At 40.8% G+C, this 27,851-nt stretch overlaps 1 protein-coding gene across 1 annotated transcript; it reads left to right on the plus strand.

Moving 5' to 3' along the window:
• Positions 1 to 463: 463 nt before the first annotated feature.
• On the plus strand, positions 464 to 26,412 carry C7 (complement C7). The gene is made up of 18 exons (XM_069777048.1): positions 464 to 688; positions 980 to 1,035; positions 1,866 to 1,941; positions 2,886 to 3,027; positions 3,836 to 3,977; positions 4,807 to 4,945; positions 5,603 to 5,737; positions 6,905 to 7,148; positions 7,803 to 7,916; positions 8,339 to 8,505; positions 9,525 to 9,753; positions 10,326 to 10,497; positions 10,869 to 10,956; positions 12,327 to 12,459; positions 14,423 to 14,614; positions 17,018 to 17,114; positions 22,614 to 22,798; positions 24,722 to 26,412. The coding sequence occupies exons 1-18, from the start codon at positions 683 to 685 to the stop codon at positions 24,907 to 24,909; spliced, it is 2,505 nt and encodes an 834-aa protein (XP_069633149.1). The 5' UTR covers positions 464 to 682; the 3' UTR covers positions 24,910 to 26,412.
• The last annotated feature ends 1,439 nt before the right edge of the window (positions 26,413 to 27,851 follow it).

A 27,851-nucleotide genomic window follows, 5' to 3' on the forward strand; every position in this document is an offset into this window, starting at 1 on the left:
CTGGTGTAAGAGCATCCCCACAAAAAGCCAGCTGTTGGTGTGTCATTGAAACTAGGGGCTGTGTATGATCTCGGGAAGTCTTTCACAGGCAGGACCATGCCAGAATTGGGCAAAACTTGCATTCAGATCCATGAGCTGATTTTCCGTGTGAGAACTGATACACAAAAATCAGCATGACTGCAGAAGTGGAACTGAAGATTCATGATCAATATTAAACCTTAGCAACATCAGCCGAATTCTACAGCAGCTTTCCTTACCAAAGCCAGGGACTCAGCTGTGGTGTACTCTGTGTGACACCAGGACTGGCTTGGGATTTCTGAAAAGTCTTGTCCAGAGGAAAGAAACTGTGAGAGAGAAGATAAGGAAAAGATGATTGTTGTTCCAGTAAGCACTCTTCACAACTTTGTGCCAGCCCCAGTCAGTACATCCAAGCCTTGATTTATGTGTCTTAAAAACACTGAGCAGCTCCCAAAGCAGGCTGTTTCCCTGGAGAGGACTAGATGGGTTAAGATTGAAATTCCTTGGCAATATTCAGCCTTTTTAGGGAAGGAAAAGCAGAATAGCAAGGCACAGTGAGAAGAGACATACAGTAGCAGACAGACTGACTGACTCCTTTGGTTGCTGAATTGAGTGGAAGTGCTTTTCCCTGGTAATTGCTGGATATCTGAGTATTTCCTCTAACATGAAGGTAAGACAATTGCTTACTTAATTTGTACTGATGAAGTGAATATGGCAAGTACAATCAAATATTAATTTATATGGAGAAGTACTTAGTTGAAAATGTAATTGGGCGATATTGTAAGAAAGAAGAAAACTAAAAACCAACAGCTTGTACAACAAAGCTGAGGAAAATCAGTGTGACACTGCTTTATTTCTCAAGCTGACTAGTATAAAGATTGCAGAAAATTAGAACAGCTGCATGAGCTCATGGAAAAAGCAGAAAAATAAAGTAAGTTTGCTTTTGCTCCTCTTTTTTCAGGTGCTGGGGATTTTTCTGCTGCTGGAAGTTTCAGGCTTCTTTCCCAATTTTTCCAGGTGAATATTTCTTTAGTAAATCACATGCTGAAGACTAAGCATGTGTAATTTAACAGACAACTTCTGGTGCGTGACATGGGGCAGGGCTTATAGGGGCCTTCAGATACATTTCCTGGGAGAGGAGGCACCGTTTATTGCCAGTGCTGCCACTGCCATCAGTGGTGACAAGAGTGAGGCATTATGGTGTCCCTTGCCTCTGCCCAGAGAAGTTGGCCGCCCTTCGGGAAAAAAGCACACAGCGGTGGTGTGAGCCACAGCAACGCACATCTGAGAAAGACAGCGCAGCTTACCCCAAGCCAGCCCTGATCTGAGGGGCAGGTAGCACCCTCGGTGCCTCCCACCAGCAAACTGGGTGTTTGAGAGCTGCCGTGGGCAGGTCTGCCGCACGCCACGGCACGCAGAGCCCCGGGCAGCTCCCTGCCGATCTCCACGCGTGGTCCAGCCTCTCCCTGCTTTGCAATTTGAAGCTGGTCTTTGAAGGTTGCGTTATGGTTGCACAAAGTGCTTGCTGATCTTCAGGCTAGGTGAACGTATCTAGTTTCTTCTTTTCAGTGATCAGAAAGCCCAAGCTGGGGCTGATTTAATTCTTACACATGAAAAGCAAATCCAAGTGGCTTTAGAAGAAGCCTGATCATACCCCTAATTGTTATTGAAGGCCTGCCTTGCTGTTTAGGAAAGTTTTGCACTAATGTTTATGGATGGAAATCCTTGATGATTTTCCTGTTTTGTTTTTTGTTTGTTTGGTTTTGGTTTTGTGGTTTTTTTTGTTTTGTTTGTTTGTTTGTTTGTTTGTTTGTTTTTCCCAAATGCAAAAAATACTACTGGAATAGCTCTTCCCCTCCAGTCCATTGCCACTGGAATTCTTTTGGTCCCTGGTCCGAGTGTGATGGCTGTACTCAAAAACAGGTATAGATGGACACATCTTTTCTGTACTCATGACTTCATAAGCATATACTTCTTTTCCCAGTAATTAAGGAGTCACTGTATCTTTAAAAGCCCAAATCAGATGTCAGACAAAAGCCCCAGCAGAACAAGGAGGTAGAGGAACAAAGAACTCAGAAGAGAAATCCTCCAGTCTGTCCCCAGTGTGTTCCCTTTCAAAGCTATGATATTAATGTTGTAAAATAGTTTGTGCACTTTTTATTTTGGTGACAGTTCCAAAAGGCTCAGCTGAACTGTTCGGTAAACTGAGACATTCCTCCACTGATGGTAGTTTATACCAATTCTGCTGATTTTTCATTGGTGGAGTCATGTCTCAAGGAAAAAAAAACTTGGTTGCAAAGTATTATCCTCAATGAAAACAAGTTGATGCTTTTTACAGTGCAACTCTATTGATGTGCAAGACTCTTGCTTTTGATTTTCCTTCTCATTTATTTTGATGTTGCATCAATTAGGGGGGGATCAGTCAAAATTAAATGTGCACCATGAGTCAGTACTTATTCTTTTTAGAAGCAAAAAGTAGCCTTCTTGATGTTAGATTTTATCATCTTCCTTAATGACATTGTTTACTTTGAAGAACTTTAGGAAATTCAGGCATGATTGGTCCTATTAAAAATGTAAAACAAACCTGAAATTTGTCAGCAGCTTTCTCTTGGTTTCAGTTACATATTACATTTTTGAACAAACCAGCCAAGCTTATGCATCAGTCTAAAGACCTTATAGATAAAATAGTTGTCTTTCTATTGTGAGTGTGACCATATTGTGGTAATACCAAGTGTCGTTGTTCTCAGAAAAAAATAGTGAATGTCTCATTTCCTTATAACAGTAGAGTGGTAGCATTGTCTTGACACTAGTAAACTATTCCTGCTTTGCATTTGGATTTTCTAAGATCTCCCTTGATTTGCATTCAGATTCGGAGACGGACAGTAGCAGTTTATGGCCAGTATGGGGGAAACCCCTGCTCTGGGGATGCCTTTGAAACAAGACCATGCACCCCCACAAGGGGATGCCCAACAGAGGATGGCTGTGGTGATCGGTTCAGGTGTTTCTCAGGTACCATCCAAGATCTTTTTCACCGTTTTCTGGTCATAGAGTTAAGAAGATAACCTTGTTATCTTCAAACTTTAATAAATGGGCAATGGCTTTGCAGAACCCTTGACCTACAGATAAATTTGATTTAGGTGTATGTTTCCTTTTTTTCCAGCCTCAACTATGCATGTTTTTAATTTCATCTGTAGTATTGCAGAGCTTTGCAGATAATATGCTGTAGCCCTGGTAGCCTCTCTAAGTCATTCTGCCTTATTGATTTGCCCCAGAGTACAGTTTTTTTCATTATGAGAAGGTAATTAAGGAATGCAACCTCAGATGTGATTGTTCAAAGCTGTTCTAGGCTATACCCAAACATCTTGGAAATCACCTGGGTCATGGAAACTAATGCTCCCCAGAACACTCCTCGTATCCAAGCAGCTTCCATTACCTTCACAAAAAAAGCACATCATCTCAGTAGGTAGATGTTTAGCACAGAGAAACATGATAAACATGTTTTGGTGCTGCCAGAGAGATGATCACAGTCAATCACAAGTGATAGGGTCAAAGGATGAAAGCTCAGGAAATAAATTTAGAAGTCAACTGTTTTATTAATAGATCATAAGCCTTGAATGGCTGCGGTTCCCTCAAGTCTACTATACATTATTTCTTTATGTCTACATTTAGTGTTGTTTCATAAGCCCTCCTGTTCATCATAGGAGTGAACAAGTTCATTAATGTAGTAGATAAGTGGGTCTTCACTTTAATTTTAGGTGATTTATTTTTAAATGAACAAACACTTCTCCTTTCCCCTTACATTTTTGCTCTGATTTAGGTCAGTGCATTAGTAGATCTCTTGTGTGCAATGGAGATCAGGATTGTGAGGAAGATGGTGCAGATGAAGATCGATGTGAAGAGAAGACGACTGTATGTGATATTGACAAAACACCTCCAAATTCAGAACTTACAGGAACAGGGTAATGTTCTGTGCTAAGCTCAGTAGTACTGGTGCCAAATGCATTTACATTTCTGTTGTATTTACAAGCTCTGGCTGTACAGATAGGCTTCCTGGGCCTATGGTAAAACATCCCATATGTAGAAGTGTTCAGTACAACAGCCTCCATGATGCCAGCGGCTGTGTACAGCCAGGATGTACAGGCCCTTTGATCTGAAGCACAGAATAAAGCCTTTTATCTTTCATTCCTGCTATTGAAAAACATCTTTTATGAAATGAATGTTAACCAATAACACATGATCATCAGCTTGGAAAAAATGAGCGAGCAAGGCTCATTCTTTTTGCTCATAGCTGTTGCATTTAGTATTGTGGATCCATATGGGTTTCTGTTTATATAGCCCATCTACAACCTAGCAAAATAATTATCTTAAGTTTCTCTAGTGTAGTTGTATCACCTGATATGTGCTATAATTCAGATACAATACAGAAAACATTTTGGAAAGGATGCTCTGTTGTTTCTGTGTTCCATTAATTACTGGAACAATAAAACTTAATAAAATCAGTTGTGATAGACATGAATGACTTCATGTTAAGAGATATTGATACGTGTTCATTTTTGTTGGCAAATCAAGGGCAACATTTTGGTTTCCATATCGTAACATGCTATAGACATTACAGTTCTGCAGGTATAGAAGTCTATCAGTTGATATCCCCTTTTCTTGGGTAAAACAGCTTATGATCTTAATCTGCAGATACAGCATTCAGTTATAATTGCTTGGTAATTTTTGCCTCCTGTAAAATAATTTGCTACTTCTCTGTCTTAATGATCTTTCATGTTTTTCTTCTCATAGCTTTGATGCCATTACTGGTGAGACTAGGGGAAGAGTCATTCATACAAAAAGCTTTGGAGGACAGTGCAGAAAGGTCTTTAGTGGCGATGGGAGAGAATACTACAGGCTGAGTGAAAGTGTTCTTGCTTATACTTTCCAGGTATGTTTCCATTAAGGACAGCTTTATATTTAGAGTCATGATTAAAACTGGGAGAATGATGGAAAGATTGTAGGGTCTCTTGGCAAGTAGACTTCCCTAAACGCAGCTGAATGACACCTCTTCCCTCTCTGCAGTTGCTTATTATTTTGAAATACAAACTGGTGTATATCTTGCTAAAGTGAAAGGAAAAACCCCTGTAATTCCTTAAATGTGATTTCTAATACTTTCACAGTTAGATTGAATGTAAAGCCATCTCTTTAGCATAAGTAGTGGCCTGAATCACCCTAAGAAATGTTATGTGCACAAGGCTAGGCTTTGGGGTTCTTTGCGGAGATCTTCCAGAGATAGGCTTTGTTTGAAGTCACTGTCTCAGAGATACGGTTTGTCTCACATTTATCAAAGGCATGCCAAGCAATCCTTAATGTAATCCTTAATCCATCATAATGTAAATACTTAATATGCAAATATATAAAAAAACATATACAAGTAATACTTTTCCAATCATGTTCAGTACTTTTTATGAAATCTGAAATGGATTCAGCCTGAACAACACATCGGATTTTTTGCATCAGGAAGGACTTGCTTTACTCTGTAAGTTACTATTTTTAACATCCTTCATGAAGCCCTTTATACAGAATTCTATCTTTCATCTTCTAGGTTAAAATTCAGAATGATTTCAGTTATGAGTTTTTCAACAGCAGCTGGTCTTATATGAAACACACAGAGAGGTATGAAAAATCAAACAGTGGACACAGTTATTCACAGAATAAAATTCTGCAACATAGTCAAAAGGTATGTATAAGTTGCCACTGTGGCTTAGCATTTTGCATAAACATTTTCATCATTTTTTTCATGTGCTTTTATAGTGAGAAGCAAATACTATTTTATCCAGATATTTTGGCACAAAGTGCATGACAGAAAAAATCCCATAAAAACTTTACAAAGAGATCACTGGTTTGGTTATCAATTAAGAAGAGTTGGCTGCTGTTTTTATTTTCTCCATTTTATCTCTTAGTAATTTATTTATTTCCCAGCTGTTTTCCTCCCTATTTGAGGAAGAAAAACATTTGCTTCTTCTCATAATTGATTATTTTTTTCCATTTTCTTCTAATAATTTACTGCCCCCTCCCCCCCTTTTTTCCCCCCCTATTACCTCTGTCAGTATCTTGGAGCAAAAAAATTCTGTGATTAAAGTTAATTTATTTTAAAATATATTTTCCATTAGTACAACTCCATTGAGAGGTCTGTTGTCTTAAACAGCCAGGAGGTCACAGTGCTTATGCCTTTGACTTATTTAAAAAGGAGCATTAGAGAAATAATTTGAGAGTAACTATCAGTTATGAAGTATCATCAACTCTACCTTATAGCAAATGAAAGCAAGTAACAAATTTATACATTTTATGGCCCCCAAGCTCATGTTATCACACTAACAATGACATATTTTGAAACTTAGCATAACAAAGTTCAAAAGCAACATTGGGAGGCTGAGGTGAACACTATTGTAAAGGCATATAGGATTTTATAATTCAGCAGAATTCTCAAAATGGCTAGAGCCCCTTACAAAGAAAGGCTCCTCTAGACAAAACGGTGCAAAGATGACCTTTGTAGTGCCTCTCATTTGCTTTCAGACAAGGCTTGTTAACCTGCTACTGCCAAGCTTCTGGTGTTGGAAAATACCATTAGCTCTGAAGAGTTGTATTTTCCATTCTTATTTGTTCTTATGCTGGCTTTCATGTATGCAGGAGGAAAAGAAAGATGTTGCAGCAATTACAAATAAAGGTCCAAAAGATATTTCCTAACTTCAGGGTATTCTTTTTGCATTCACTGAGTTGCTTAGACGTATCTAACAGCTCTGTAAATCTCTTGGTTTGTAGCCAACATAGCGTGCATGTCATCTGGCTAGTAGGAACCACCCTGATAGTGACACAGAGCATGACTGATGGCTTTTCCCTCCCCCAGAGTAAGCAGCTGATGGTTGTTGAGAACAGTGTGGAAGTTGCTCAGTTTATTAACAACCGCCCAGACTTTCTCACTCTTGCGGAGCCCTTCTGGAAGGAACTGGCCAACCTTCCAGTCATCTATGAGTACAACATCTACCGAAGACTTATTGAACGTTTTGGGACTCATTTCTTACACTCTGGATCTCTAGGAGGACATTACAAAGTAATTTTTTATATGGATACTGACAAAATGAAAGCAGAAGGTAGAGTACTAGAGTATTTGTTACAAGAAACAAAGTGAATAAACAAAAATAAAAATTGATTTGCATGTTCTTCCAGCTAATATTTCAAATAAAGTAAGAGACTTCTACTAATCACATTCTTTTCATGAGCAAAAGAAAGAAGGTTAGAAAAAGTGCTCAAACCACAACATTTAGTTCTAGATCTACATCTGTGACCTGCAGTGCTCTGGGTAGCAAAGATTTGATAGTTGGTTCAGGACCTCATCAGGCTAAACTTGAAATCTAGTGCCAATATAAATCTCAAATAATGTTAAAACTTAAAAGTTACTTGGAGATGAAGGTTGAGTAAAACTGTGTAAAGGAGAATAAATTACAAACAGAGCAAACATCAGAGTGACACATATGATGGCACTCCATGTGGAGCAGTGCTGTAGAATTAGGGACTGCTGAGAAAAGAGATGAAAGAAACAATAAACTTTTTCCAGATACACCTCCCATCTCTCAGCCTCCATCCATAGGCTTTAGCAATGTGTGGACCTTCCTACAGGATGTGCTAGTTGGTTGCCTTCTAATTTAGGCATAATACTTCATGACATCTCAAGTCAATGGGAAACTTGGAAATTAATCCAACATACTTTCTGTGTACAGTGTTGTTAATGGATGAATTATCTGCAGGTATGAGCATAACAGACATGTATGAGTGTACCACATCAGGCTGGAACGCATTCATTGTGAAGAAGAAGAAAACAAAGTGCTCCAAACTGGATGAACTGCTACAGACTTCTTCAGGTAAATGTTGAACAGTGACTCATACAGTTGTCATGTCTCCATCTTTCATCTCCTCCTAAACAGCTGTCAAAATGAGGAGCAGGTGTTGATAGCTTTGTTGAACTCTATCTTAACATGTTGAACCCAGACATCAAGTGCCTGGTTTAAAAGGCTCTCCAACGCTCATCAATCATTGCTAATGGTTTCCCAGTAACTAGTTCTTTTCTGGACACCCTAAATCAGGGCTGCCAAGAGACCTGCAAAACCAGATACTTCTTATATATTATCAATGTAGGAGCTATTTATCCAGGCACAGGTGGTTGACCTGCACTAATGAGTCCTTTCACTACTTGCTAGCATAATTTTTGCATGTATTGTTTCTATTTCCATTTGTAAATATAGCAATGCTGGTATTTTCTGTATTTTCCATGCTGAATCTACAGGAAGCAGTGGTAATAAGATTAAAGGAGACCCCTACATAGAAGGAGGAAGCCCAGGTGCTGTTGCTGGCCTTAGTTATCTAGAGCTGAATAATCCTGCTGGGAACAGTCAGAGATACTCCTTTTGGGCCAGATCAGTGACAGACTATCCCAGAGTAATTAAACAAAAGGTAAGGCTGTTTTCCTGAAGCAGAGATGAGCAGATGGGATCACCTCTAGGGAAGAAATGATTAAGCTATAGCTGGTGATTAATCAGGATGTAGTCTGCAATCATTTTGTTTACAGGTCACTTTATAAAAAAGAAAAGAAATGTTCACAGGAAGAAAATGCCATATGATGTCAGCTGCATCACGAGTCTAAGTCCTTTGGCAGGTCAATACCTACAATCTTAACAGCCCTCAGTGACTTTAGTGGAGTTCTGCTTAAGAATAGAGGACCACCCTAGTATTGGAGAAAGCCCAGATTTGAGATAGCCCCTTTCCTGAAATGCATACTGGCAGGTCTGTGTGGCTTCCACTCAGCTTGCCAACCTCTGTGTATCCCTTTAATCCCTCCTCCTTCTCTCTGCATCCAGAAGTTTAGCATAACTGGAGAGTCTAGAAGCTAGATGCTTCACAGCTGGGCATGGCCATATTCACTGCTACCTTGTCTAAGTCCCTTTTGGGAACTGCCCACATACTGCAGAATGCTATAGACCCAAACGATTTCTGGCAGGAAGTTTTCATTTAAATGTAAAAGCACGGAATGTCATAAAATAGTCAATAGATAGGCAAAATGTTTTCACTTAATGTTACCTTCAATCACTGCTCAATGAAATATCATAATGGGTTGTTTAAATGCCCAGCTTTTAAGGCTGTGAATAGCTGGGTGAGAATTCAGGTTACTGAACATTGGTAGTCTGTGTTACACTTTTATCTCAACCATAATGTCGTAGCTCCAATAGGTTTAAACATGACTAATCTACCACTAGCTTTACGGGATGCTGTTATGCAGAGCTGACTTTCCAGAAAAAGGTTAATATTAAATACTAACATAAGATTTTAGCTAGCTAGCTAGCAAATTAGGGCATCTGTCAACTCCCATGTGCAAGAGCATACATCACAAATTATTTTGCATGATAAAATGTGCTTATAAACTCTTATATCCTGCTTATAACCATTTAATGTAAATGTTTCTCTGCCGTGTGTAGCTAACTCCATTATATGAGCTGGTAAAGGAAGTGCCCTGCTCGTCAGTCAAAAAGCATTACCTAAAACAAGCCATTGAAGAATATATGGCTGAAAATGATCCCTGCAAATGTCAGCCTTGCCAGAATGGTGGTGAGGCAGCCGTGGAAGGGACTCAGTGTGTGTGTTACTGCAAGCCTTACACCTTTGGAGCAGCTTGTGAGCTGGGAACTCTTGTGCAAGATCAGCCAGGTCAGCACTCTCTGAACTCATGAGAGTTTAGAAATGGCAAAATGTGCTTTCCTGCTTCCAGAGTCTGTCTGTCCCACTGCACACCCTGAATGAGTGTCTGGTGTGCAGTGGCTGCCTGGGTCAGATATCGCTGCAGACATGCAGCATGCAGAGGGTCATGCTGAGCCTAAGCCGTTGCTTTACATGTCCAAACAGTACTTAGCAAAGAACTGTTTTTATTATTGTTGTTAAATGCGGTGGACAATACTAACTGCTCAAAATGTAACCTTCTATAAATAAGTGTGCATACTAAATTAATGAGTATCAATAACTTCAAAAATTTTTGCTTTTTGAGTTTGTATTTAGTTGTAGCTGATAGCTATTTTTATGTTCTCTCAGACTCTGATAATATATAGACTCCATGGAATTATACTTACATAAAAGGCAAGTTTGGGAAAGGTGAAAGATTAGATCATTGCAATCTGGAATTCTCTGTAACAGCACAATTTGGACCACCACTAGCTTTGAACAGTCTGTGCCTTTGAAACACCTACAGGGTGGTTTGAAGTGAAATATTCCCAAATGTTGCATAGGTGTTGTTGATGGACACTGGAGCTGCTGGTCTTCCTGGAGTCCTTGTTCAGGGGGACGGAAATCAAGGAGTCGAACCTGCAACAACCCCTCCCCGCATGGTGGTGGGAAGGCCTGCATAGGAGAGCAGCATGAAAGCAGACCATGTGAAGATGAAGAGTTGCAGCATTTTCGGTAAGGAGAAAAAAACATTTGGAGCACGACTATTGGAAGATTTAAAAATTTATTTCAGAAGGGTGCATAAGCTATTGAATTCAGGCAGAAGATCACTTACTGAGCTTTCATATTTAAGTTGGAACAAAATGAAATTCAGAAGCTGTGAATCTGATGCAAGGTAGGAGTAGAAAATGGGGTAAAAGCCAGTAAACTTGACATCATTCTATTTAGCACTCTCTCAGATAGCCTGGCAGTGCCTGATTTAAGTATAATTGTGATGTAAATGGGACACATAATAGTCCTGAAAATGGGCTTCACTGAGAAGTGTAGAATTTTGAAAGGAAGGGAGACTAAATTCAAACTAAATTGTACTTTTGTTTGCTTCATAGCTTGATTGAACCACACTGTTTTGATTTATCCATAACTCCTACAGAATTCTGTTCACCTCCTCCTCTCTTGGAAAACGGATTTGTTCAAGTAAGTTATTTCTCTTACTCTGTTATCTGTCCTATCCCTACCTGCAGTGTCTCTATTACAGTTAATACAGATAATCACTTGCAAATTTGTATTTATCTTGGCAAGCTTAGTATCAGAGCTTCTGTATAGCAGCTCTCTCAGCATTTCTCCCTAGCTGAAGTTTCCGTGACATTAGCCAAGACTTCTTACTAGAAATAAAGGAAAACCAAAAAAGCCCCACCCCCAAAACCAGAACAAAATCTTTGCTTTTCTGGACCATGGTACTTACAGACAAATGTAATCTACTTGTCCTTTACCCTAAAATAAATATTAAAAATGTTCTGAGCAACATGAATTACATATTAAAGCACAGGAAACTAGAGAAAAAACAGCACAGAAGGGAAACTGTCCAATGTCATCCAGCAAGTCCGTAATAAAATTATAAACAGATTTTAGGAATCTTCAGTATATGCCCTGTAAATCACCATTGCACTTCCTTGTTCTCTGGTGAAACTATGATCTGGCATGGTATTTGGGTCACTGTAACTTGGGCCTATTTAACACGGCAGACTAGATTCCTCCCTTGGAGGAATGGATTATGCCTTCTCCATCTTACAAGGCTGTCCAGCATCTTTTTGCTCGATGTATAGATAAAAGGATTAGTTCAAAATCCATTCGTTGCCTCTGCACGACTGCAGCCTGAGGCAAGATGCAAAATTTTGTCCTCCCTCTTTTGCCAGTGATTTTTTGGGGGTAATCAATAGTTGTCTCCTCTATTGATATTTTTGGTTCACAAACTAAAGGTAAAACCCTGCAATTTGTGGAGTAGTCTCCATTTTTCATAAGACCTCTCCTTAGAAGACAGTGGGATATAAAATGAGAAAAGACGTCTTCAAGTCCAGCTCTTTTGAGTGACCATATCACATTAACCTTTAGCAAGATGATAACATGCCATACTAAGAATTAGCAATTGGAATTGATCCCCCCAGAATTCTGTTCAAGAGCTTATGTTCCCCCTCTAATGCTTAATAACAGCCATATTTGCAGTCAGCTTATGCACTGGCAGGAGAGCGCTCTTCCGTCACTGACGTACCACTGCCAGAACCCTGTCACAGGGTACCTTCAACTCTAACCCTCCCTTTGCTATGTTAAGATAGCCCAAATATTCTGTATTCTACCAACTTATTTACAGCATTGTCTCCATTTTGGTCATATTTACAACTATTGATAACCAGGATTGGCCCCAGTATTCTAGACACTCTCGTTAGTGCATTGTAGAGTGGCAATACTCACTATCCTCCACTACTGCATCCCACAATCGAAGGGAGTTCAACACTGCTGGTGGTTCCTAGATTGTATATCCAAAATTTCACCTGTTTCTTTTCTTTCAGAATGCTGAAAACTCATACCCTGTTGGGAAAAGCATTGTTTACGCTTGCAGACATGGATATTCTCTTGTTGGTGATCCTGTTGCTAAGTGTGGCAGTAATCTGCAGTGGCAAGTTGGAGACCAATATTGCCAGGGTATGTCCAACTGATTCTTGTTTTGAAATACAACTCCTGAATTCCAGTGAAACATGTCTGAACATCTGCTTTCCAAGAACAATGGGGGAAAAATGCACACCTGCATTTCCCAGTTCCCTAGACATAATCAGGTCTAAATTGACTTTTATTTTGAATCCAGATATTGTAATACTGAAAGCGAAACATGCCCATAAACTCTGGTTTTAAGGAAGGCTGGAAGTAAGGGAGACTAAATTCCAGTCCAGGAATTACTTCCTGTGGAAACAAACTTTGTTGCTAATTCAGTCCTGTGGCTATATCCAAGAGCCATGGGAATGAGTCAATGTCTAAAGCCAGCTGAGGAAAAGGTCCGATGGGCAGCACTGGGCAACCACAAAGTTCTCAAATAACTGTCTTGTCTTAAGAACACAATGCCAAGGATCGCGTTACATCTTGGATGATCTCCCCACTTCACTCTTTTCCTCTAACCTAGTCAGTAACCATTAGGGTTGTTTTTTTTTCCCTGCACATTTTATTTGTAAGTCAACTTTGAGTGTGACCACATGTGACGGAAAAGGACTTAACTGCAAGGTTCAAGCAAATGACTTGAACTTCAATTGCAGATTTAACTGCAAGGTTCAAGCAAATGACTTGAACTTCATTGGCAGACTTAACTGCAAGGTTCAAGCAAACAACTTATTTGAACTTCACTTACAGACTTAACACGCCACTATTGCGGGTTTTACAGATACAATGGAGGAATGCACTATTGCAATTTTTTAAGGCAAGAGTAGTACATTATTACAACCACAAGCAATTCACAGACAACCACAAACACATTTACAAACTTAAAGCATAAACAATATTCACTTACCCCTCCAGGTAAGGGCTCTCAATCCCAGGGAAGTTACCTTGACCGGCATCCCAATCAAGGGGGGGGAAGGGTTTCCTTCGCAAGCCAATGGTATAGTTAGAGAAGTAACTCCCCCCCTTTCCAACCTGAATCTTAGAGTTTTTAATCCCCTGACTTGTGGAATGGTGTGTATGACTATGTCTGAGTGGATTATGATATATGCCTAAATGGATTATGCATATCTGAGTGGAGTTTTCCCTTATCTTTCCTTTATTGGTCTGTGATTGTTTGAATACACAAGGTTGTCATTTGAAACTGAAGCTGAAACCCTCCAGGTTTTGGGTTTTTTTTTACCTTGCTTCCTCAGCAACTGGATAGTGGTTGGATTGAGACTCGGGGCATACTATTTGCTAAGGGACTTCAAGGCTCAGTCCAGGTTTTGGTTCTTTGAATGGTGCAGCCACTGCCCTGTTTACTTTAGGGTTTATCAGAAAGCCCAGGGCTAAGCTGCCTACACAGCTCCCTGTGGGTTGTCTCTGCAGAGAGACAGGGCCTCAAGGCAACCCAAGGCTGGGTCACTTTGGTAACCCCCCATGAGTCGCCTGTGTGCACTAGACATGGTGAAACTCGCTTGTGAACTATGAGCCGGACAATCCACACACCATATAGACTTGGGAATTTTCAGACCTGCAGTTCAACACCATCCTTTTGTCCTTCCAAACAGGAGTGACTGCCCACAAATGCTAGGCCACACAGTTTAAATGCCATTTCTTTGTGTATGGCTACATGGTCTCCCAGGGTCCTGTGTGTATGACCTCTCTCTACTAGGATGTTACTCTCTAGTATGAACCCTCAACAGAAGCATGGGTCCTAAGAACAGAGAAGCCTTCTTCAAGCTAGGGCTGGACCTGCAGGCAGTAGAAGATATTGTCACTCTGTCCTTGGTATTGCATACATTTGGCTGGTGTGATGAGTTAATATCCTGTGATAACATGATTGATACATTTCTACATGAAAATCAGGTAACCTTACCCCTCAATTTGTTAAGGAATTTAGGAGAAGATAAAATATGTGACTGCTTTCTGCAGTCCACTGATTCACTGTGACTATCTCAAATGCTTCAATCCTTAGAAACTGCTTGTCTCCTGCCTGTCCTGGAGGGGGGTTTGCAGGGAGAGCCATGGAAACCTGTATATGAGATTGGTGAGAGAATAACTCTGTCTTGTCCACACGGCATGCATTTAGAAGGGGCACGCTCCATTTTGTGTGAGCCCAGTCTCAAGTGGTCTCCTGACATGAAGACTATCCAGTGCAAGAGACCAGGTAAGCCATTGCACTCCTCCAAGTGCAGTGCAGGAGTTTCTTTCCTGGACAGACTATGGCTTGTGTAGATAAGATATAGATAGAGCTATAGCTGATATAGTGATAGAGAAGCTCTACTTCTATCACCAGCAGGAAGTGCAGAAAACATAAGCATGTGTTTTCTGTGGGCTGTTCAAACAGCCCTGAGACATTTCTTGTGAGTTTTCCTTATGACTTTTTGCTTCCCACTCCCCTGCCGATATCAAGTATCGTCACTAACAACATTTTAAGAGATTGCCTGGGATGTACGCTGCCTATTCTGCCACCCAAGTATACTTCACTTTCCACCCATGTTCTGTAACACCACCACCAGGTGAGCTGCACCTTAGAGATACAGCTTTGCTATCTGGAAGTTGTTCAGTGCACCAGAGCCTCTCATGGCAGAGAAGGACAGGGCTAGATGTCTTCTTTTGCTTATCTGACAGTCACAAAACTGATATGGAGTAAACCTCCAGAAACTGGAAGCAAGGGGGAAATGCTCATTCAAGTTCATGGTAACAGCTGTTTAAGCACTGGGTTGATATTGGCAGGCACTGGCAGAGAGGGAAATGGGCTATAGCATACAGCAGCTCTAAGTCACCCTTTCCAGCTGTGGAAGGCAGACAAGGCTTTCTCTTGTGCACTCCCACGATGCTGGTCAGTGACATACAGACATCCAAGCAGCTTGCTGCTTCAGGCCAGTCACATCCTCACCCAAAGTCCCTGACGTTCTCATACCCCAAGGGAGACACTTGCTTGGGAACAACAGCCACTGCTGTAGAAGACCAGGCATGTCCCCTACATTTCATGTCTGCCCTCTCCTTACCAGCCATCTGTTGCCTGAGGTTGCCTGACTTGAGGGAAGAGGCAGGTGACAGTCAGGCTTGGACCTCACAAGGCAACAGCCCTGTGAGATTCTCAGTGTAAGTCATCTGCTGCTGCGTCATATCCACATGCACAGGAAGCGTAAGGGTTTCAGGAGTAACATAGCTGTACATAAGCAGCTTACTGCTGCTGAAGTGCTAGAGTACCGATGCTGAAGTACTGCTGCCAATTACTCATTAGGCTTTAGCCTTAGTGACTGATTTTCATTGGTTTTTGTTACATTATGTATTCAAATTCCAGTAATTATTAAAACAAGTTTCAAATGCCTCCATTTTTAGAAACATCTTGTTCCTGGCTGTATGGGAGCATTACATTAGTACAAAAGTTAAAAAACAAAAAAGTCACAACAATTAGATTAGAATAACAATTAGAACAACAGTTTAAAAACCAAGGAATATGAGATAAGAAGGGTAAAAACTAAGAAGATATGTATACACAGTCACAGTGGCACACATATGTTTGGATGAGAGTATTTAGTCAGTGGTAGTGTCAGTAACAGTCAACTGCACAACCAACAGCCCTAGGCGTGGTGGCAATACAGTGATTTTTGGTGGAAGTTTCCCCTCTGCAGGAAGACAGGGTTATGCCTGCTGTCTGTATTGCAATGCACTGCAACTCTCTCTCTTTTTTTTTTTCCCCCCTTCTCCGGCAATTTCTGCATGTCTATTTTGCTCAGCAAGTCTTAATCCTTAAAGGAGATTTTAAAAAAATTTCTTTTTAAAGGCAACAATTTTCAGAGTTATTAAAGTTTCATGTTAAAGTAGGAAACTACAGACACCTAATCTAAAGAACAAATCAGGATAAAGCTTTCTCAGAAATTATGCCCATACAGCTTTAGCAAAGTCTCGCCATTACTTGATACAGAAATCTCCAGAGGAATGTTTAGCAAAGGCCTATTTCATTTTCAAACTTGGCATACAACTTAGCACTCAAAGAACAGTACATGTGCAATCATGAAAATTCCTGAAGAATCACTATTGCTTTTATTTGTAAAGTTAGTGCAGATTTAGGACTAATGATGGAACTTGCAGTTTTCATTATCATTAGTGTATAAAGATATTCAGGTTCACATTTCTACATAGGACTTTGGAGCCGTAGGTTTTCTAGTGACAGTAGTAAAGCCAGTAACTCTGAAACCTAATGATGAAGCTTTTGCTAGCTATGATTCAGCACTGCTAAGTTTAGCAGAAACAAACAGCTGCTACAGAAATGAGATGAATGTTTAAGCTTGGACATAGTACCTGTCTCCTTCCATCTGACTCATGACCCATGGATAAATTACTGAACAGTAACTTTGCAAAGTGTATCATATCTTTTTAATAGTGTTGATTCCTTCCATGCAGTAGATACTTTTATTGAACATGCAGAATATGACTTTATGTCGTGCTTGTATAATTCAGTGCCTTTTAAGCTCAGCTGATAGGATAATTTCAGAGTAGACCTTTAACAGCCCTTGTTTTTCTGACCCTTAATAGCACTGTCTCTGTTCTTCTACCTCAGTGCCCAGTGTGAAACCAGAAGTGACAGAGCCTAAATGTCAGCCATGGGAGAAAGTGCATCAGTCACAGTGTGTGTGCAAAATGCCCTATGAGTGTAGGTAAGTTCGGGCTCAATTTGTCAATGACTTTCTCACTTTATTCAAGACCAATTAAATTCTTAAGTCCTCAGCCCATGACAGATGAGAAAGCTTTACTCATATGAGAAAGAGGCATTATACTTTGTTTGTTTTACAGCTCAATCAATGCCCTGTTCATCACTTACCTGCCTTGTCAGAGCTGTCAGTGGGTTTTAGCAGTGATGGAATTTGGTTGGATGACAGAAGGTGAAGGGATAATTTCAGCTCCACTTGATCTGTGAAGTAGCTGGAAAAAGATAAAATGATATTTTGAAGATTTAGAAGATTGAGGAAAAGTTAGAACAGAGGCCCTTGGGACATAAACCATCAAAGCAGTAAGACAGTGAAATAAAGCAGATTTCTTTTCCCTGGTGAGAGACTGGAGAGTCATGAAGGGCACAATAATCTAATCTCCCATTTACACAGCAGTTTGCACAGACAAGTCACGTCACCCTTCCTGACCTCATAACTTGCAGACCAGAGTTTATTGTTTCCTGTTTGATCTAAGCCTATATTCTGCAATAAGCAATGCAGGAGAAACGCAAGGAAACGAGTAACTCTCTCAGTTCTTTGCTAGACATGGAGGTAAGAGAACCAAAATAGAGGAGGAGCAAGAATACACCTGAGACCACCTGGTGCTGATGGCCAGATGTGCCAAAGAGCTCAGCACTCCAACATCTGGGCTGGTTGCATAGACTAGACGAAGTCTCCCATAAAGTCATCACAGTGGGTGTGAGCTTTGGATCTGAAATGTGGCCAGGTTTATGTCACAGCAGAGCTGAGCAGTTTGGAAACTCCAGGATAACAGACCAAATTTATCTTATCCTTGTGTAGTAGGAGGAAGAAAATTTGAAGTTGTCTCAAGTGATTTCAAGGTAGCAGAACTTCTCAGTGGAGGATGTGTACTTTCCATCAGCCTGCATGGTAACTCTGGTTCTAAGCCAAAATTAGCATACTTTGAACATCTTAAAATTAAAATTGGTGAGCTTTGTAGATCCACTGGGGACTTCCCTAGGGTCTGAGGCCATCGTCTTGTATGTGAAGATAAGTGCCAGGTTTATAACAACGCTGCTAACACTCTATTCTTGTCCTTAAATACCTAAATATGTTAAATAATCTGGTCCTACTCTTTTTGTCTCAATACTCATTGAAGTGAGGTATGGGTGTGTTGAGGTTAGTTACACAGAAGAAAACGGGAGTCCATAATGCTAGGAAGGTCTTGGGCAGAGTTACAATAACCTTGGAGGTTAAATTGGTTACATTTAGTTATGCATTCAAGCTTCAGTTATAATTAATCTACTACTTGCATGTTTCTATTTTTTATAATTATGTTTAAAATGGCAGGAAGATAGATAACAGTCATTTCTGTTACCTGATGCCATCTTTTCACTCTGTCTTGAAATAACACATCTAATAATAGAAAGATAAATCATCAGCTGTCAAAGCAGACTAATCTGCCAGCCTGTTAAGGCTGTAGGAATAAAGCATGTAAGCATATCTTGGTCCTTCCTCAGAGAGCAGAACTTGGCTTGCTTTGCTGTGGCAGTGACTTTCAGCAGCAGCCTCTGCTCGGAAGAGAGCTGGGAACAAGAGTTCACGTGGGAATTCAGAAACACCATGGTTTCAGATCCATCCTACATCCTTTCAGTTTCCAAGAGACTAGCAAGGGACTTCCAGGGACAGCACAAGAACCCCACAACAGGCTGATGAGGGGTAATTTGTCCTCATGACGTGGTGCCTTAGCCTACATCTTACCCTCATCAATCACGATCCTGGGCACCAGAGCTGCTAAACTGCTAAAGCAGCTTCTGGTATAGCTTTGGCAAGGGCCAACTCCAGATAATTCCCAGGCACCATGCAGAAGTTACTAGGGTCAGGGACCATTCCTAACAGGCAGTCTGATGTGTTCCCTATCTTCTGGGGGCGAAGAGAGTTTAACAGTATGGACAGCAGTTATTCTGTGTGAATTGGCCCCAGTGCAAGGAAGGGGTCAGAGCACAGTTAGTGTGTTAATAGAGATGAAACCTCAGTAGCTAAAGACTGAAACATGGTATTTCATGATTTTTAAATACTATCCCCTCTTTTTTCCCCACACACTTATTTGCATAGCATCTATGTATCTCTTAAGAGTTCTTGGCCTGTGTTATATTAAAACTTATGGTCTTGAATATAATTTTAAGAAGTTAAAATAATTTCCAGCATGCTGAATTTTTTACTTTTTAGTTTCACTGAAAGTTGCCTGCCTCTCATTGTAGGTGAAAGGGAAAAAACGTATCTGCTGACTTATATCTGCTATTTAATTTCTCCCCATATGTGCTTTAGTAAAAGCTTGTTCTTATCCAAGCCTTCTTTTTCAGGTAAAAGGTATTGAATTTCTCACATTCACTTTACACAAGGATTCTTCCTTGCCTCTAATATTTTTTATTGCACTGCTGTGATGCTCCCAGCCCTGTAATATCCTTCCTCAGCAATGAGTGCAAATTACTAATTTCTTGTATGAGTACAGATTCTCCATCCTTTTTCTTATGCATCTGAATATGTTGACTTCCACTGGCTTACTCCCAGCTGACCCAGCCATAGCAAATATATGAAGCACTCTCAAAACAGCTTGAGGGTTTATACTGTAGCTAGAGGTTAGTAATATGGACCGTGAACTCCCTGGGTTCAACCTTTGGCAGCTGGTTAAATCAGCCTCCCTCCCCTGTTTTAGGTATTGCAAAAGTGGTGCAAAGCAGACAGGTTAGTGCACTTTTGCCTGGCCTTAATCTTTTCAGCTAAATTAAGATGCCTTGTATATAAGTTTTTGACCTTAAGACTCAGATACTGAGATTTATCACTCAGGCAAACAAAGGTGGCCTCTGAACAATTTTAAACATAATAAACAACTTAATGATAGATTAGATGCTTTCCCTGGATCACACCTTGTTCTTCCAAATTTAAGATGTTATTTAAAGATGAAGTTCCTCTCACACCTGTGTCTGCAAATATAATGTTAACATTATAAATCAGTGCACTGCTAACTCATAGGCTGTGCAGCCAGACAAGAAAACAATATAATGCAGAAAAAGGCTTCCTTTATCAGCTGCTTGGTGCTGCGTATCCATTGAGCCATCCTCTTGTTGTGCCTCAGAATAAGAGGGTTAACCTCATTCTTTATGTTAACAGAAGAGCATTAAGGAAAATTCAGGCAACAAACTGAGGGATTTAGTGGCCTGTATTTTGACTAAGCACAGCAGTAAAGGGACCAACTGCAGATGAGGATGCTAACTTAAGTAGGAGATGTAATACAGTTAATCTTTAAAGACATATTTGGTTGCAGATAGATGCAGCAAAGTTTTTAAGCTCAGCTGATAAACTCTGTGCCAAATTTTAAATATCTTAAAGGTGCACTATGTTACAGGTAGATTAAACTTTCTGTAAAGCCAGCTCTTTTAAGTGGCTTCAAAATCATCTCTCAAAGAACCATTCCTAAAGCTTGGAGCAGGCACTTTTCCTCAGTGCCTTACTTATAGATCTACCAAACCCCACTTCCTAATTCCAAGGGGAAGCAAAAAAAAAAAAAGGAAAAATTGCCTTAACACTTGGCCAGCAAGTGAGCAAGGTTTGAGTCAGGACTTTCTTACTAGACCTTCCCTCCTCCAAATTCCTCTTCCCTACTCTGACAAGCCACTTTCATAGGGACTGTTATCCTCCCCTTCAGGCAGCCATGTGAAACTCATTAGGGTCATTTGCTTGTTCCTTGTCAACCTCTCCTCCCCACCAAACACCTATTTAGCTGAGGTTGACACTCAGAACTGACCCATTAGACACTGGAAGTTTCTGTGGGAGTGTTTGTGAGCTCAGAAGGAGGATCTGTGCTGAAAATAATCTTTGGAGCCATATTTCAAAGCTCTCTGTCCCTTGGGAGCACATCTCTGCTCTTTTGTACCCTGCGCAGCACCTTACGTGTGGCTGTAAAGCGCATCCTGGAGAGCACAGGTATGCCCTGCTCAGGAGAAGCATTTTTTTTGTTCACTCCATGCAGATACCAGTGATGGCATTGAGAACAAGTGGAGAAGCTTGGGGTTTGACATTAAAATCTAGAAATAATGGAAAGGCTTTTTCCTCCCATACTACACTTTACAGCATGAAACACTGTCATGGTTTAACCCCAGCCAGCAACGAAGCACCATGCAGCTGCTTGCTCACTCTGCCCCTGGTGGGATGGGGGAGAGACTCAGGAAAGAAAAAGGGCTGAGAAAAGAACAGTTTAATGGGACAGAAAGGAACAAAATAATAATTATAATAATAACAATAGTAAAATGACAATAATAATAAAAGGATTGGAATATTAAAAAAAAAAAAGGGTGTACAATGCAATTGCTCACCATTCGCCAACTGATGCCCAGTCAGTTCCTGAGCAGTGATCTACTCCCCACCCCTCCCACCCCCCGGCCAACTTCCCCCCCAGTTTATGTACTGGACATGATGTCACATGGTATGGAATGTCCCTTTGGCCAGTTTGGGTCAGCTGTCCTGGCTGTGTCCTGTCCCAACATCTTGCGCCCCTCCAGCCTTCTTGCTGACTGGGCATGAGAAGCGGAAAAATTCTTGACTTAGTACAAATACTACTTAGCAACAGCTGAAAATGTCAGTGTGTTATCTATATTATTCTCATACTAAATCCAAAATATAACACTATACCAGCTACTAGAATGAAAATTAACTCTATCCCAGCTGAAACCAGGACAAACACAAATGATGGCAACTCTGCGGAACTGTCCTCAAAACAAACGCTGTTTAAGGTTGTCCAAGAATTGTTATTACCACTTTTACAAGCTAATTTTTGTGGGTGTTAGAACAATATCTGAATTTCAAGAAATAAACAAGCAAGTTCCCTGGATAAATAGAGCAGATTTTTCATAAAATTTCTGTGGAGATGTATGTGTATTTCCAGAAATATTTTTGGTCTCTGATGGTGGATCATAACATTTTATTTAGTAAAGCTGAGGCTTTTAAAGGACAGCAAAGGTCTTCAAGTATATTCTAAGGTCTTACAATTAAGAAATACTTATATTTTAATATATGTGCATGTGTGTATATATCATTATACGTATATGAAATGTTTTCTGTGTATGCACTTAGGTGCATGTGTGTGTAATATATTAGAGAATAATTGAGATCTGAACACTTTTTAACTGAAGTCTTGCTCTCACTGAGAGAGGTCTCTACTGAGGCCAATGGCAAATACCCAGTAATACCCCTGTCCTTCAGAGGGAACAGATCCTGTCTTTGCTGAGGTGCAGTATCCTGTGGAAAAGGAAGGAGTCTGAATTATTCACATGTCTATGTCTCAAGTTCACTTGCTGCACTCCTACGATGTACTTCAATGAACAGGGAAATTGCAACTGGACCCTGAATGTTTTCCACTCCCTCAGCTTTTTTTAAAAGGTACCAAGATAAAGCACATTTAAATAGTGCGATCCCTGCTTTTGTTTTCAGCCCTTCCCTGGACACCTGTGCTACAGATCAAAGAACCAAGAGAAACACACCTTTAACTGTTTGCAAGATGCATGCCTTGGAGTGCATGGGCAGAAAATATTCTCTTACTAATGCAGAAAACTGCAAAATACCTCAGGCAGCTAAAATATCATGTGGATCGTGCCGTTCATGGGAAAAATGTGATGGTAAGAGATTCTTCACAACTGTAAGCAAAATTGTTTATATGACCAAAATGAAGTCTTTATCCCCAGTTACAAATTAGCTGCAGGTCTGTCCTGGTATGGTATCTCCACATGCTCCCAGAAGCACCAGGCACTGCTAAGCTGGTTCAAACGATCAGCCCGGTGATGGTGTCCAAACATGCCAGGAAGCTCCAACCATAGAAAAGAAAATCCTGCAGGATATCGTAACAAAATGCACTATCTACAGTTAAAGCTTATTCCTAGTCCCTGTTAAGCGAGTTACCCTGCTGGTCCTCTGGAATTTTGGGGTGAAACCCTTGCCCTACTCTTTTTTCACTGTATCCACCTGTTCCAAACTCCTTAACACAGTAATTGTGGGAATCCTTACTGCCCACAGGAATAGCTAATCCTTTTCTGAAATTTGCTGAGCAGTCTCCCCTGCAGGATTTTGTGGCAACACATTGAATGTCTTATTCTATACTACCTAGGAAAGCCACTTTTGTTTGTACTTCACTGCCTATCCCCAGTTTCTCATATTATGATAAAGGTGAGTGTCTCTTCCCTCAGAGGAAATAGTCCCAGTCTTCTCTAATCTGTCTGCAGTGGAAGTTTTCAAATTCCCTGATCTAATTTCCGTGAGTATCCTACACTACATTGCATTTAATGGAGGCTTGCCAGAAATGGGAACATAAAGAAGTAAATTAGGTTTTTAGAAGTGCCCTAGATAGAGGCACAGTTATTGTCATATTTTGAAAATAAAAAAGATTACTTGATAGGAGTTCATCTGTTTTGTCTAACAGGGTTGAACAGACAAAAATAATAACAAAAAAAGATAATTGAAACTGTCTGGAGCTTCAGCTGAGACAAACACAGGCAAAAAACCCACCCCATACAACACCAAAACAAAGACACAGTTATGAAAAATAAATCTCAGATGGGACCCTCTTTTTATCTGATTATTTAGCTGTTGTCACTGATAGAACTATGCACATTTATTTGTAGGAGTAGATCGTCTGATCTTAGAGAAACTGCCTGTATATAAATAAAGATACCAGTTGTAAGTGTCTGCATGATCAGTTTATTACTGTCCAAGGACAGATCTCTCATCTTACATGTTATCTGGACTCTCGAGTAGTAGATACATGAACTGGTTCAAGCAGTAACATCACAGAAGTCTTTGAGAGCAGTATCTCAGACACCTTGAGCAAGCTTTTCCCATATACACAATCAACCTCTCTAAGCAGAGGAAGCCCCAGCAGTGCACCACTCATTTCCACTTCTAGTTTTTCCACTGAACCTGAATATCAGCTAATGTTACTTCTGGTTAGGAAAAGAATCATAGAATCAGAGAATGGTTTTGGTTGGAAGAGACCTGTAAAGGTCATCTAGTCCAATGAGCAGGGACATCTTCAACTAGACCAGGTTGGTCAGAGCCCCGTCCAACCTGATCTTGAATGTTTCCAGGGATGGGGCATCTACCATCTCTCTGGGCAACCTGTTCCAGTGTTTCACCACCCTCATCATAAAAAATTTCTTCCTTCTATCTAGTCCAAATCTACCCTCTTTTAGTTTAACACCATTACCCCTTGTCCTATCGCTACAGGCTCTACTCAAGTGTGTCCCCGTCTTTCTTACAAGCCTACTTTAAGTACTGAAAGGCTCCAATAAGGTCTCCCCAGAGCCTTCTCTTCTCCAGGCTAAACAAACCCAACTCTCTCAGCCTGTCCTCACAGGAGAGGTGCTCCATCCTTCTGATCATTTTGGTGACCCTCCTCTGGACCTGCTCCAACAGGTCCATGTCTTTCTTGTACTGAGTCCCCTCCAGAAAATTGCTGTCAATCCCACAGTTTTGCTGGAAACATTTTAGTCTGTTTTTTGTTGAGTTGGATGCCATCCTGAGTGTTTTTCCTGTGTGTTTTTGCTTAGCACAATCCAACAGCTGTGTTTGTGACGAAGATGGGCTGTGCGAGGAGGGAGGCATCCAGATCTGTGCTGAAGTGACTGGCTCTGCTGCCCGTCGGACCATGACTGAGTGCGAGGCCGGGCGGCTCAAATGCCAGGGGGAGACTGTCACCCTTGTCAGCATAAGGCCCTGCAATGTACAGAGCAAATAAGACATGTTACGGTTCATTTTGCTTATTGCCAGGGGATATGTCAAAATGTGTCAACTCTTGGGCAGGACGTATTTCGAACCTTGCTCTACCAAATGTAAGCTCTGCTGTGAAGTCCACCGCAGCTGATGAGACTGTGTGCATCAGCTCTGGCCGGCTCTGAATCAGGGCCCGAGGCTCTTCGTTAGGCAGAGCTGCACTTGCCACTACCGCTCATGGCAGGGCTTTTGCTTAGGCCCTGGACTTAGCGCTGGCAAGTTTACTTCACATTTCCATCAGAATTAAAAAATATTGCTGATGTGCAATTGCCAAAGTAGCATTTATAGTAATGGATTACAGTGTCTGATATTGTAAAAACATTTTTCTTAAAGCCACACAAACATATGCATGTACTGAGTAGATTTAGATTGCAAAAACCCCCAAAGAGTAAGTTTTACAGAGTAAGAGGTATGATTCTTCTCTTTTAATGAAGTAAGTTCTTCCTACTGTGCCTTATTCAGTTGAGCAAACTATGGATGGTATTGAACCTTTTGTTGAGCCTGAAGCTCTTAAAGGTCAAAATAATGTGCATTAATAGTAAAGCCTGCTTAAAGTAATGAGAAGACTTCTATGCTTGCAGCTTCTTGTACACAAAACCACTTCATTAAGAGTCTCCATTTTACATTGTCATAACTATTATCATGAGCTACATTGGTAAGCACAAGTAACTCAGTTGCATGTCACAGGCATTTATGTTTGTGCCAAGACCAGTTTCCTTACAGACCATTGCACACACAGGCCTTCCACCACAGCAAAACTTCTCAAAGGCAGCTATTAGGGAAAGGATATCTTCAGAGAAATGGAGACACTCTGCATGCAGTCCCCCTGGAGATACCTTTGGACAATCTCCTAAGACTGTTCCTGAATAAAAGAAGTCTCTTACACTCTTTCCTTACATAGCTAAGCATGCTGTCTTGTGTAGTCAGACAGTGACATCTTTGTTCACGTATGGTGTACCTTGCAAGTCCGTTCAGGTACCTGTCCTGGCAGTCTGATCCCTCCTGACTATTCTCAGATGCAAACAAGGACAAAGGGCTGGATAGCAAGTGGTTGATCAAGCAAGTGCAGTACTATCAGCAGGAAGCCTGTATGCTTTTTAAGTGACAGATTTTATCTCTTACTATCAATAAATACCTACCAGATAAAACATCTCTCTTGGTTATCATGTTTGTACTTGTAGCTTCGTCACACAAAACCTACCCTCAGCTAGAAAAGCTTTGCCTTCCATGGTGCTGGCAATGAGGATTAAGCCAGAAAGGAAGTGGGTTGCTATCCCTTGGAGACTCCCTTTCCTGGGGGCAGCTATGTTGGAGGGGAAGGTTGCCACTGCACTAACTGAAAGGACCTCCTGAACTTTATGCTCTCTGGAACTTAATGTCACTTTTGTGGGTTTTTTTGAGCAAATCGTTAATTTTTGTGAATAGCTTATAGATGAAAAGAAGTAGAATAAAAGCCAAATTACTTTAAGCAGTTATTTGCTCTGTATTATTTGCTCAGGAGTAACATGTTTGGAAAGTAGCTGGATGTTTGCCTCTTGGTTACTCCCAACTCTCTTGTCCACAATTTCTAGCCTTTTTCTTGGGGCAACTGGCACAACATGTGATTGGACCATGAGCCCACTGGGTAGCAATAGCTTCCATAGCTGCTGAAGGCAAGAGAAAATCACCTGGAAATTTCCTGATAGATAGCACAGAAATAATAGTGACTTGGTGATTTATGTCTTCAAACATAGGGAAATGTAGAAAACCAGAACAGGCCCTCAAGAAATGTTGAGAATTCCTGCTTAAGAAACAGTTCAAAAACCCAATAAGGTTGCCTGATAATTATCTCAATACATCAGCAGGAACAGATCTCCATGTCCATAAAATAAATTAGTCTGAGATAAGACAGACAAAATATTTATGAAGGGTGCATTTCAAATGCTTCATCCAGTCCCTGACATCTCACTGTTTATCTGACCAGTCTAAATCTTCTCAGGCATCCTTTTTCTCTCCTTTTTCTTTCTGATTACCCACTCCATCTTTTCCCCTCCTACTTCTCAGCTCAGCCAGCTCCTTTCCTGTAGACACCTCATAGACCGTTTCCCTCCTAGCCGCCTGCCTGCAGGTGTCCAGCAAGGGTCTGCTTGCCTTCATGCTGTGACACCACAGTCCTTTCCCTGCCTACTTCTGCCACATATGGTTTTCAGTCTTGTATTTGCCCAGGTCAGAAAGCACTTCAGTTCCATCATCTCTCCTGAAAATCTGAGGATATCTTATAGCATTTTAGAACAGACACGATGCTTTTTTTTTTTTAAAAAAAAACAACCAGCTGCCTGTCTAATGCTGCTTGGGAGAGAGGAAGAGATAAGGTGAGTAGGCACGAGTAGGTAGAAGTTTTCTTGAAAGCAATATGACTATTTAATGCAGGAAAACCAGGTTCATGTAGGACCAGCGGCTAGGATGAAGTCTGTCCATCATTTATTCCTCCCTATGGCATGAATGTCTGCTGGCCACACTTTGACCCTTTCAGTGAAGAAGCATCCCGAGTCACTGTGGTCCACCTCTTCACCATATTGTTGTTAAACTAACAAGAAACTGCAGGACATTTTTTCTTGGTGAGAAAGCAAAGTCAGATGAATTGGTGTCAGATGAGAAGAATAAAGAGGGGACCAGGGTTCCGTGGAGTCAATCAGCTTAGCAAAATTACCTGGCAGAGACTAGTAAACTTTGTTTTACCTGAACTAAATGACCACATGCTTCATTTGTATGACCACTTGCCCCATCAGCATGTGTCAAGATACTTGGGAGAAATTTGGTATTAGATGACCTGAGCTTTGGGCAGCCCAACTGTGAAAAGCAGAAATAGAGAGCTGCAGAATGCTTCTGTGGCAGACAACAGACTTTTATGAGAACTGGGCTCTTTTA

Source organism: Haliaeetus albicilla, chromosome Z, assembly GCF_947461875.1.
Source record: "Haliaeetus albicilla chromosome Z, bHalAlb1.1, whole genome shotgun sequence".
In the NCBI taxonomy this organism is placed as follows: domain Eukaryota; kingdom Metazoa; phylum Chordata; class Aves; order Accipitriformes; family Accipitridae; genus Haliaeetus; species Haliaeetus albicilla.

Bases quoted from the DNA above. Each gene is read 5' to 3' on its own strand.
- C7 (XM_069777048.1), top strand. The intron at 4,946-5,602 runs GTATGTTTCCAT...TTCATCTTCTAG, and splicing joins TTCTTGCTTATACTTTCCAG to GTTAAAATTCAGAATGATTT. The intron at 10,957-12,326 runs GTAAGTTATTTC...CTTTTCTTTCAG, and splicing joins TGGAAAACGGATTTGTTCAA to AATGCTGAAAACTCATACCC.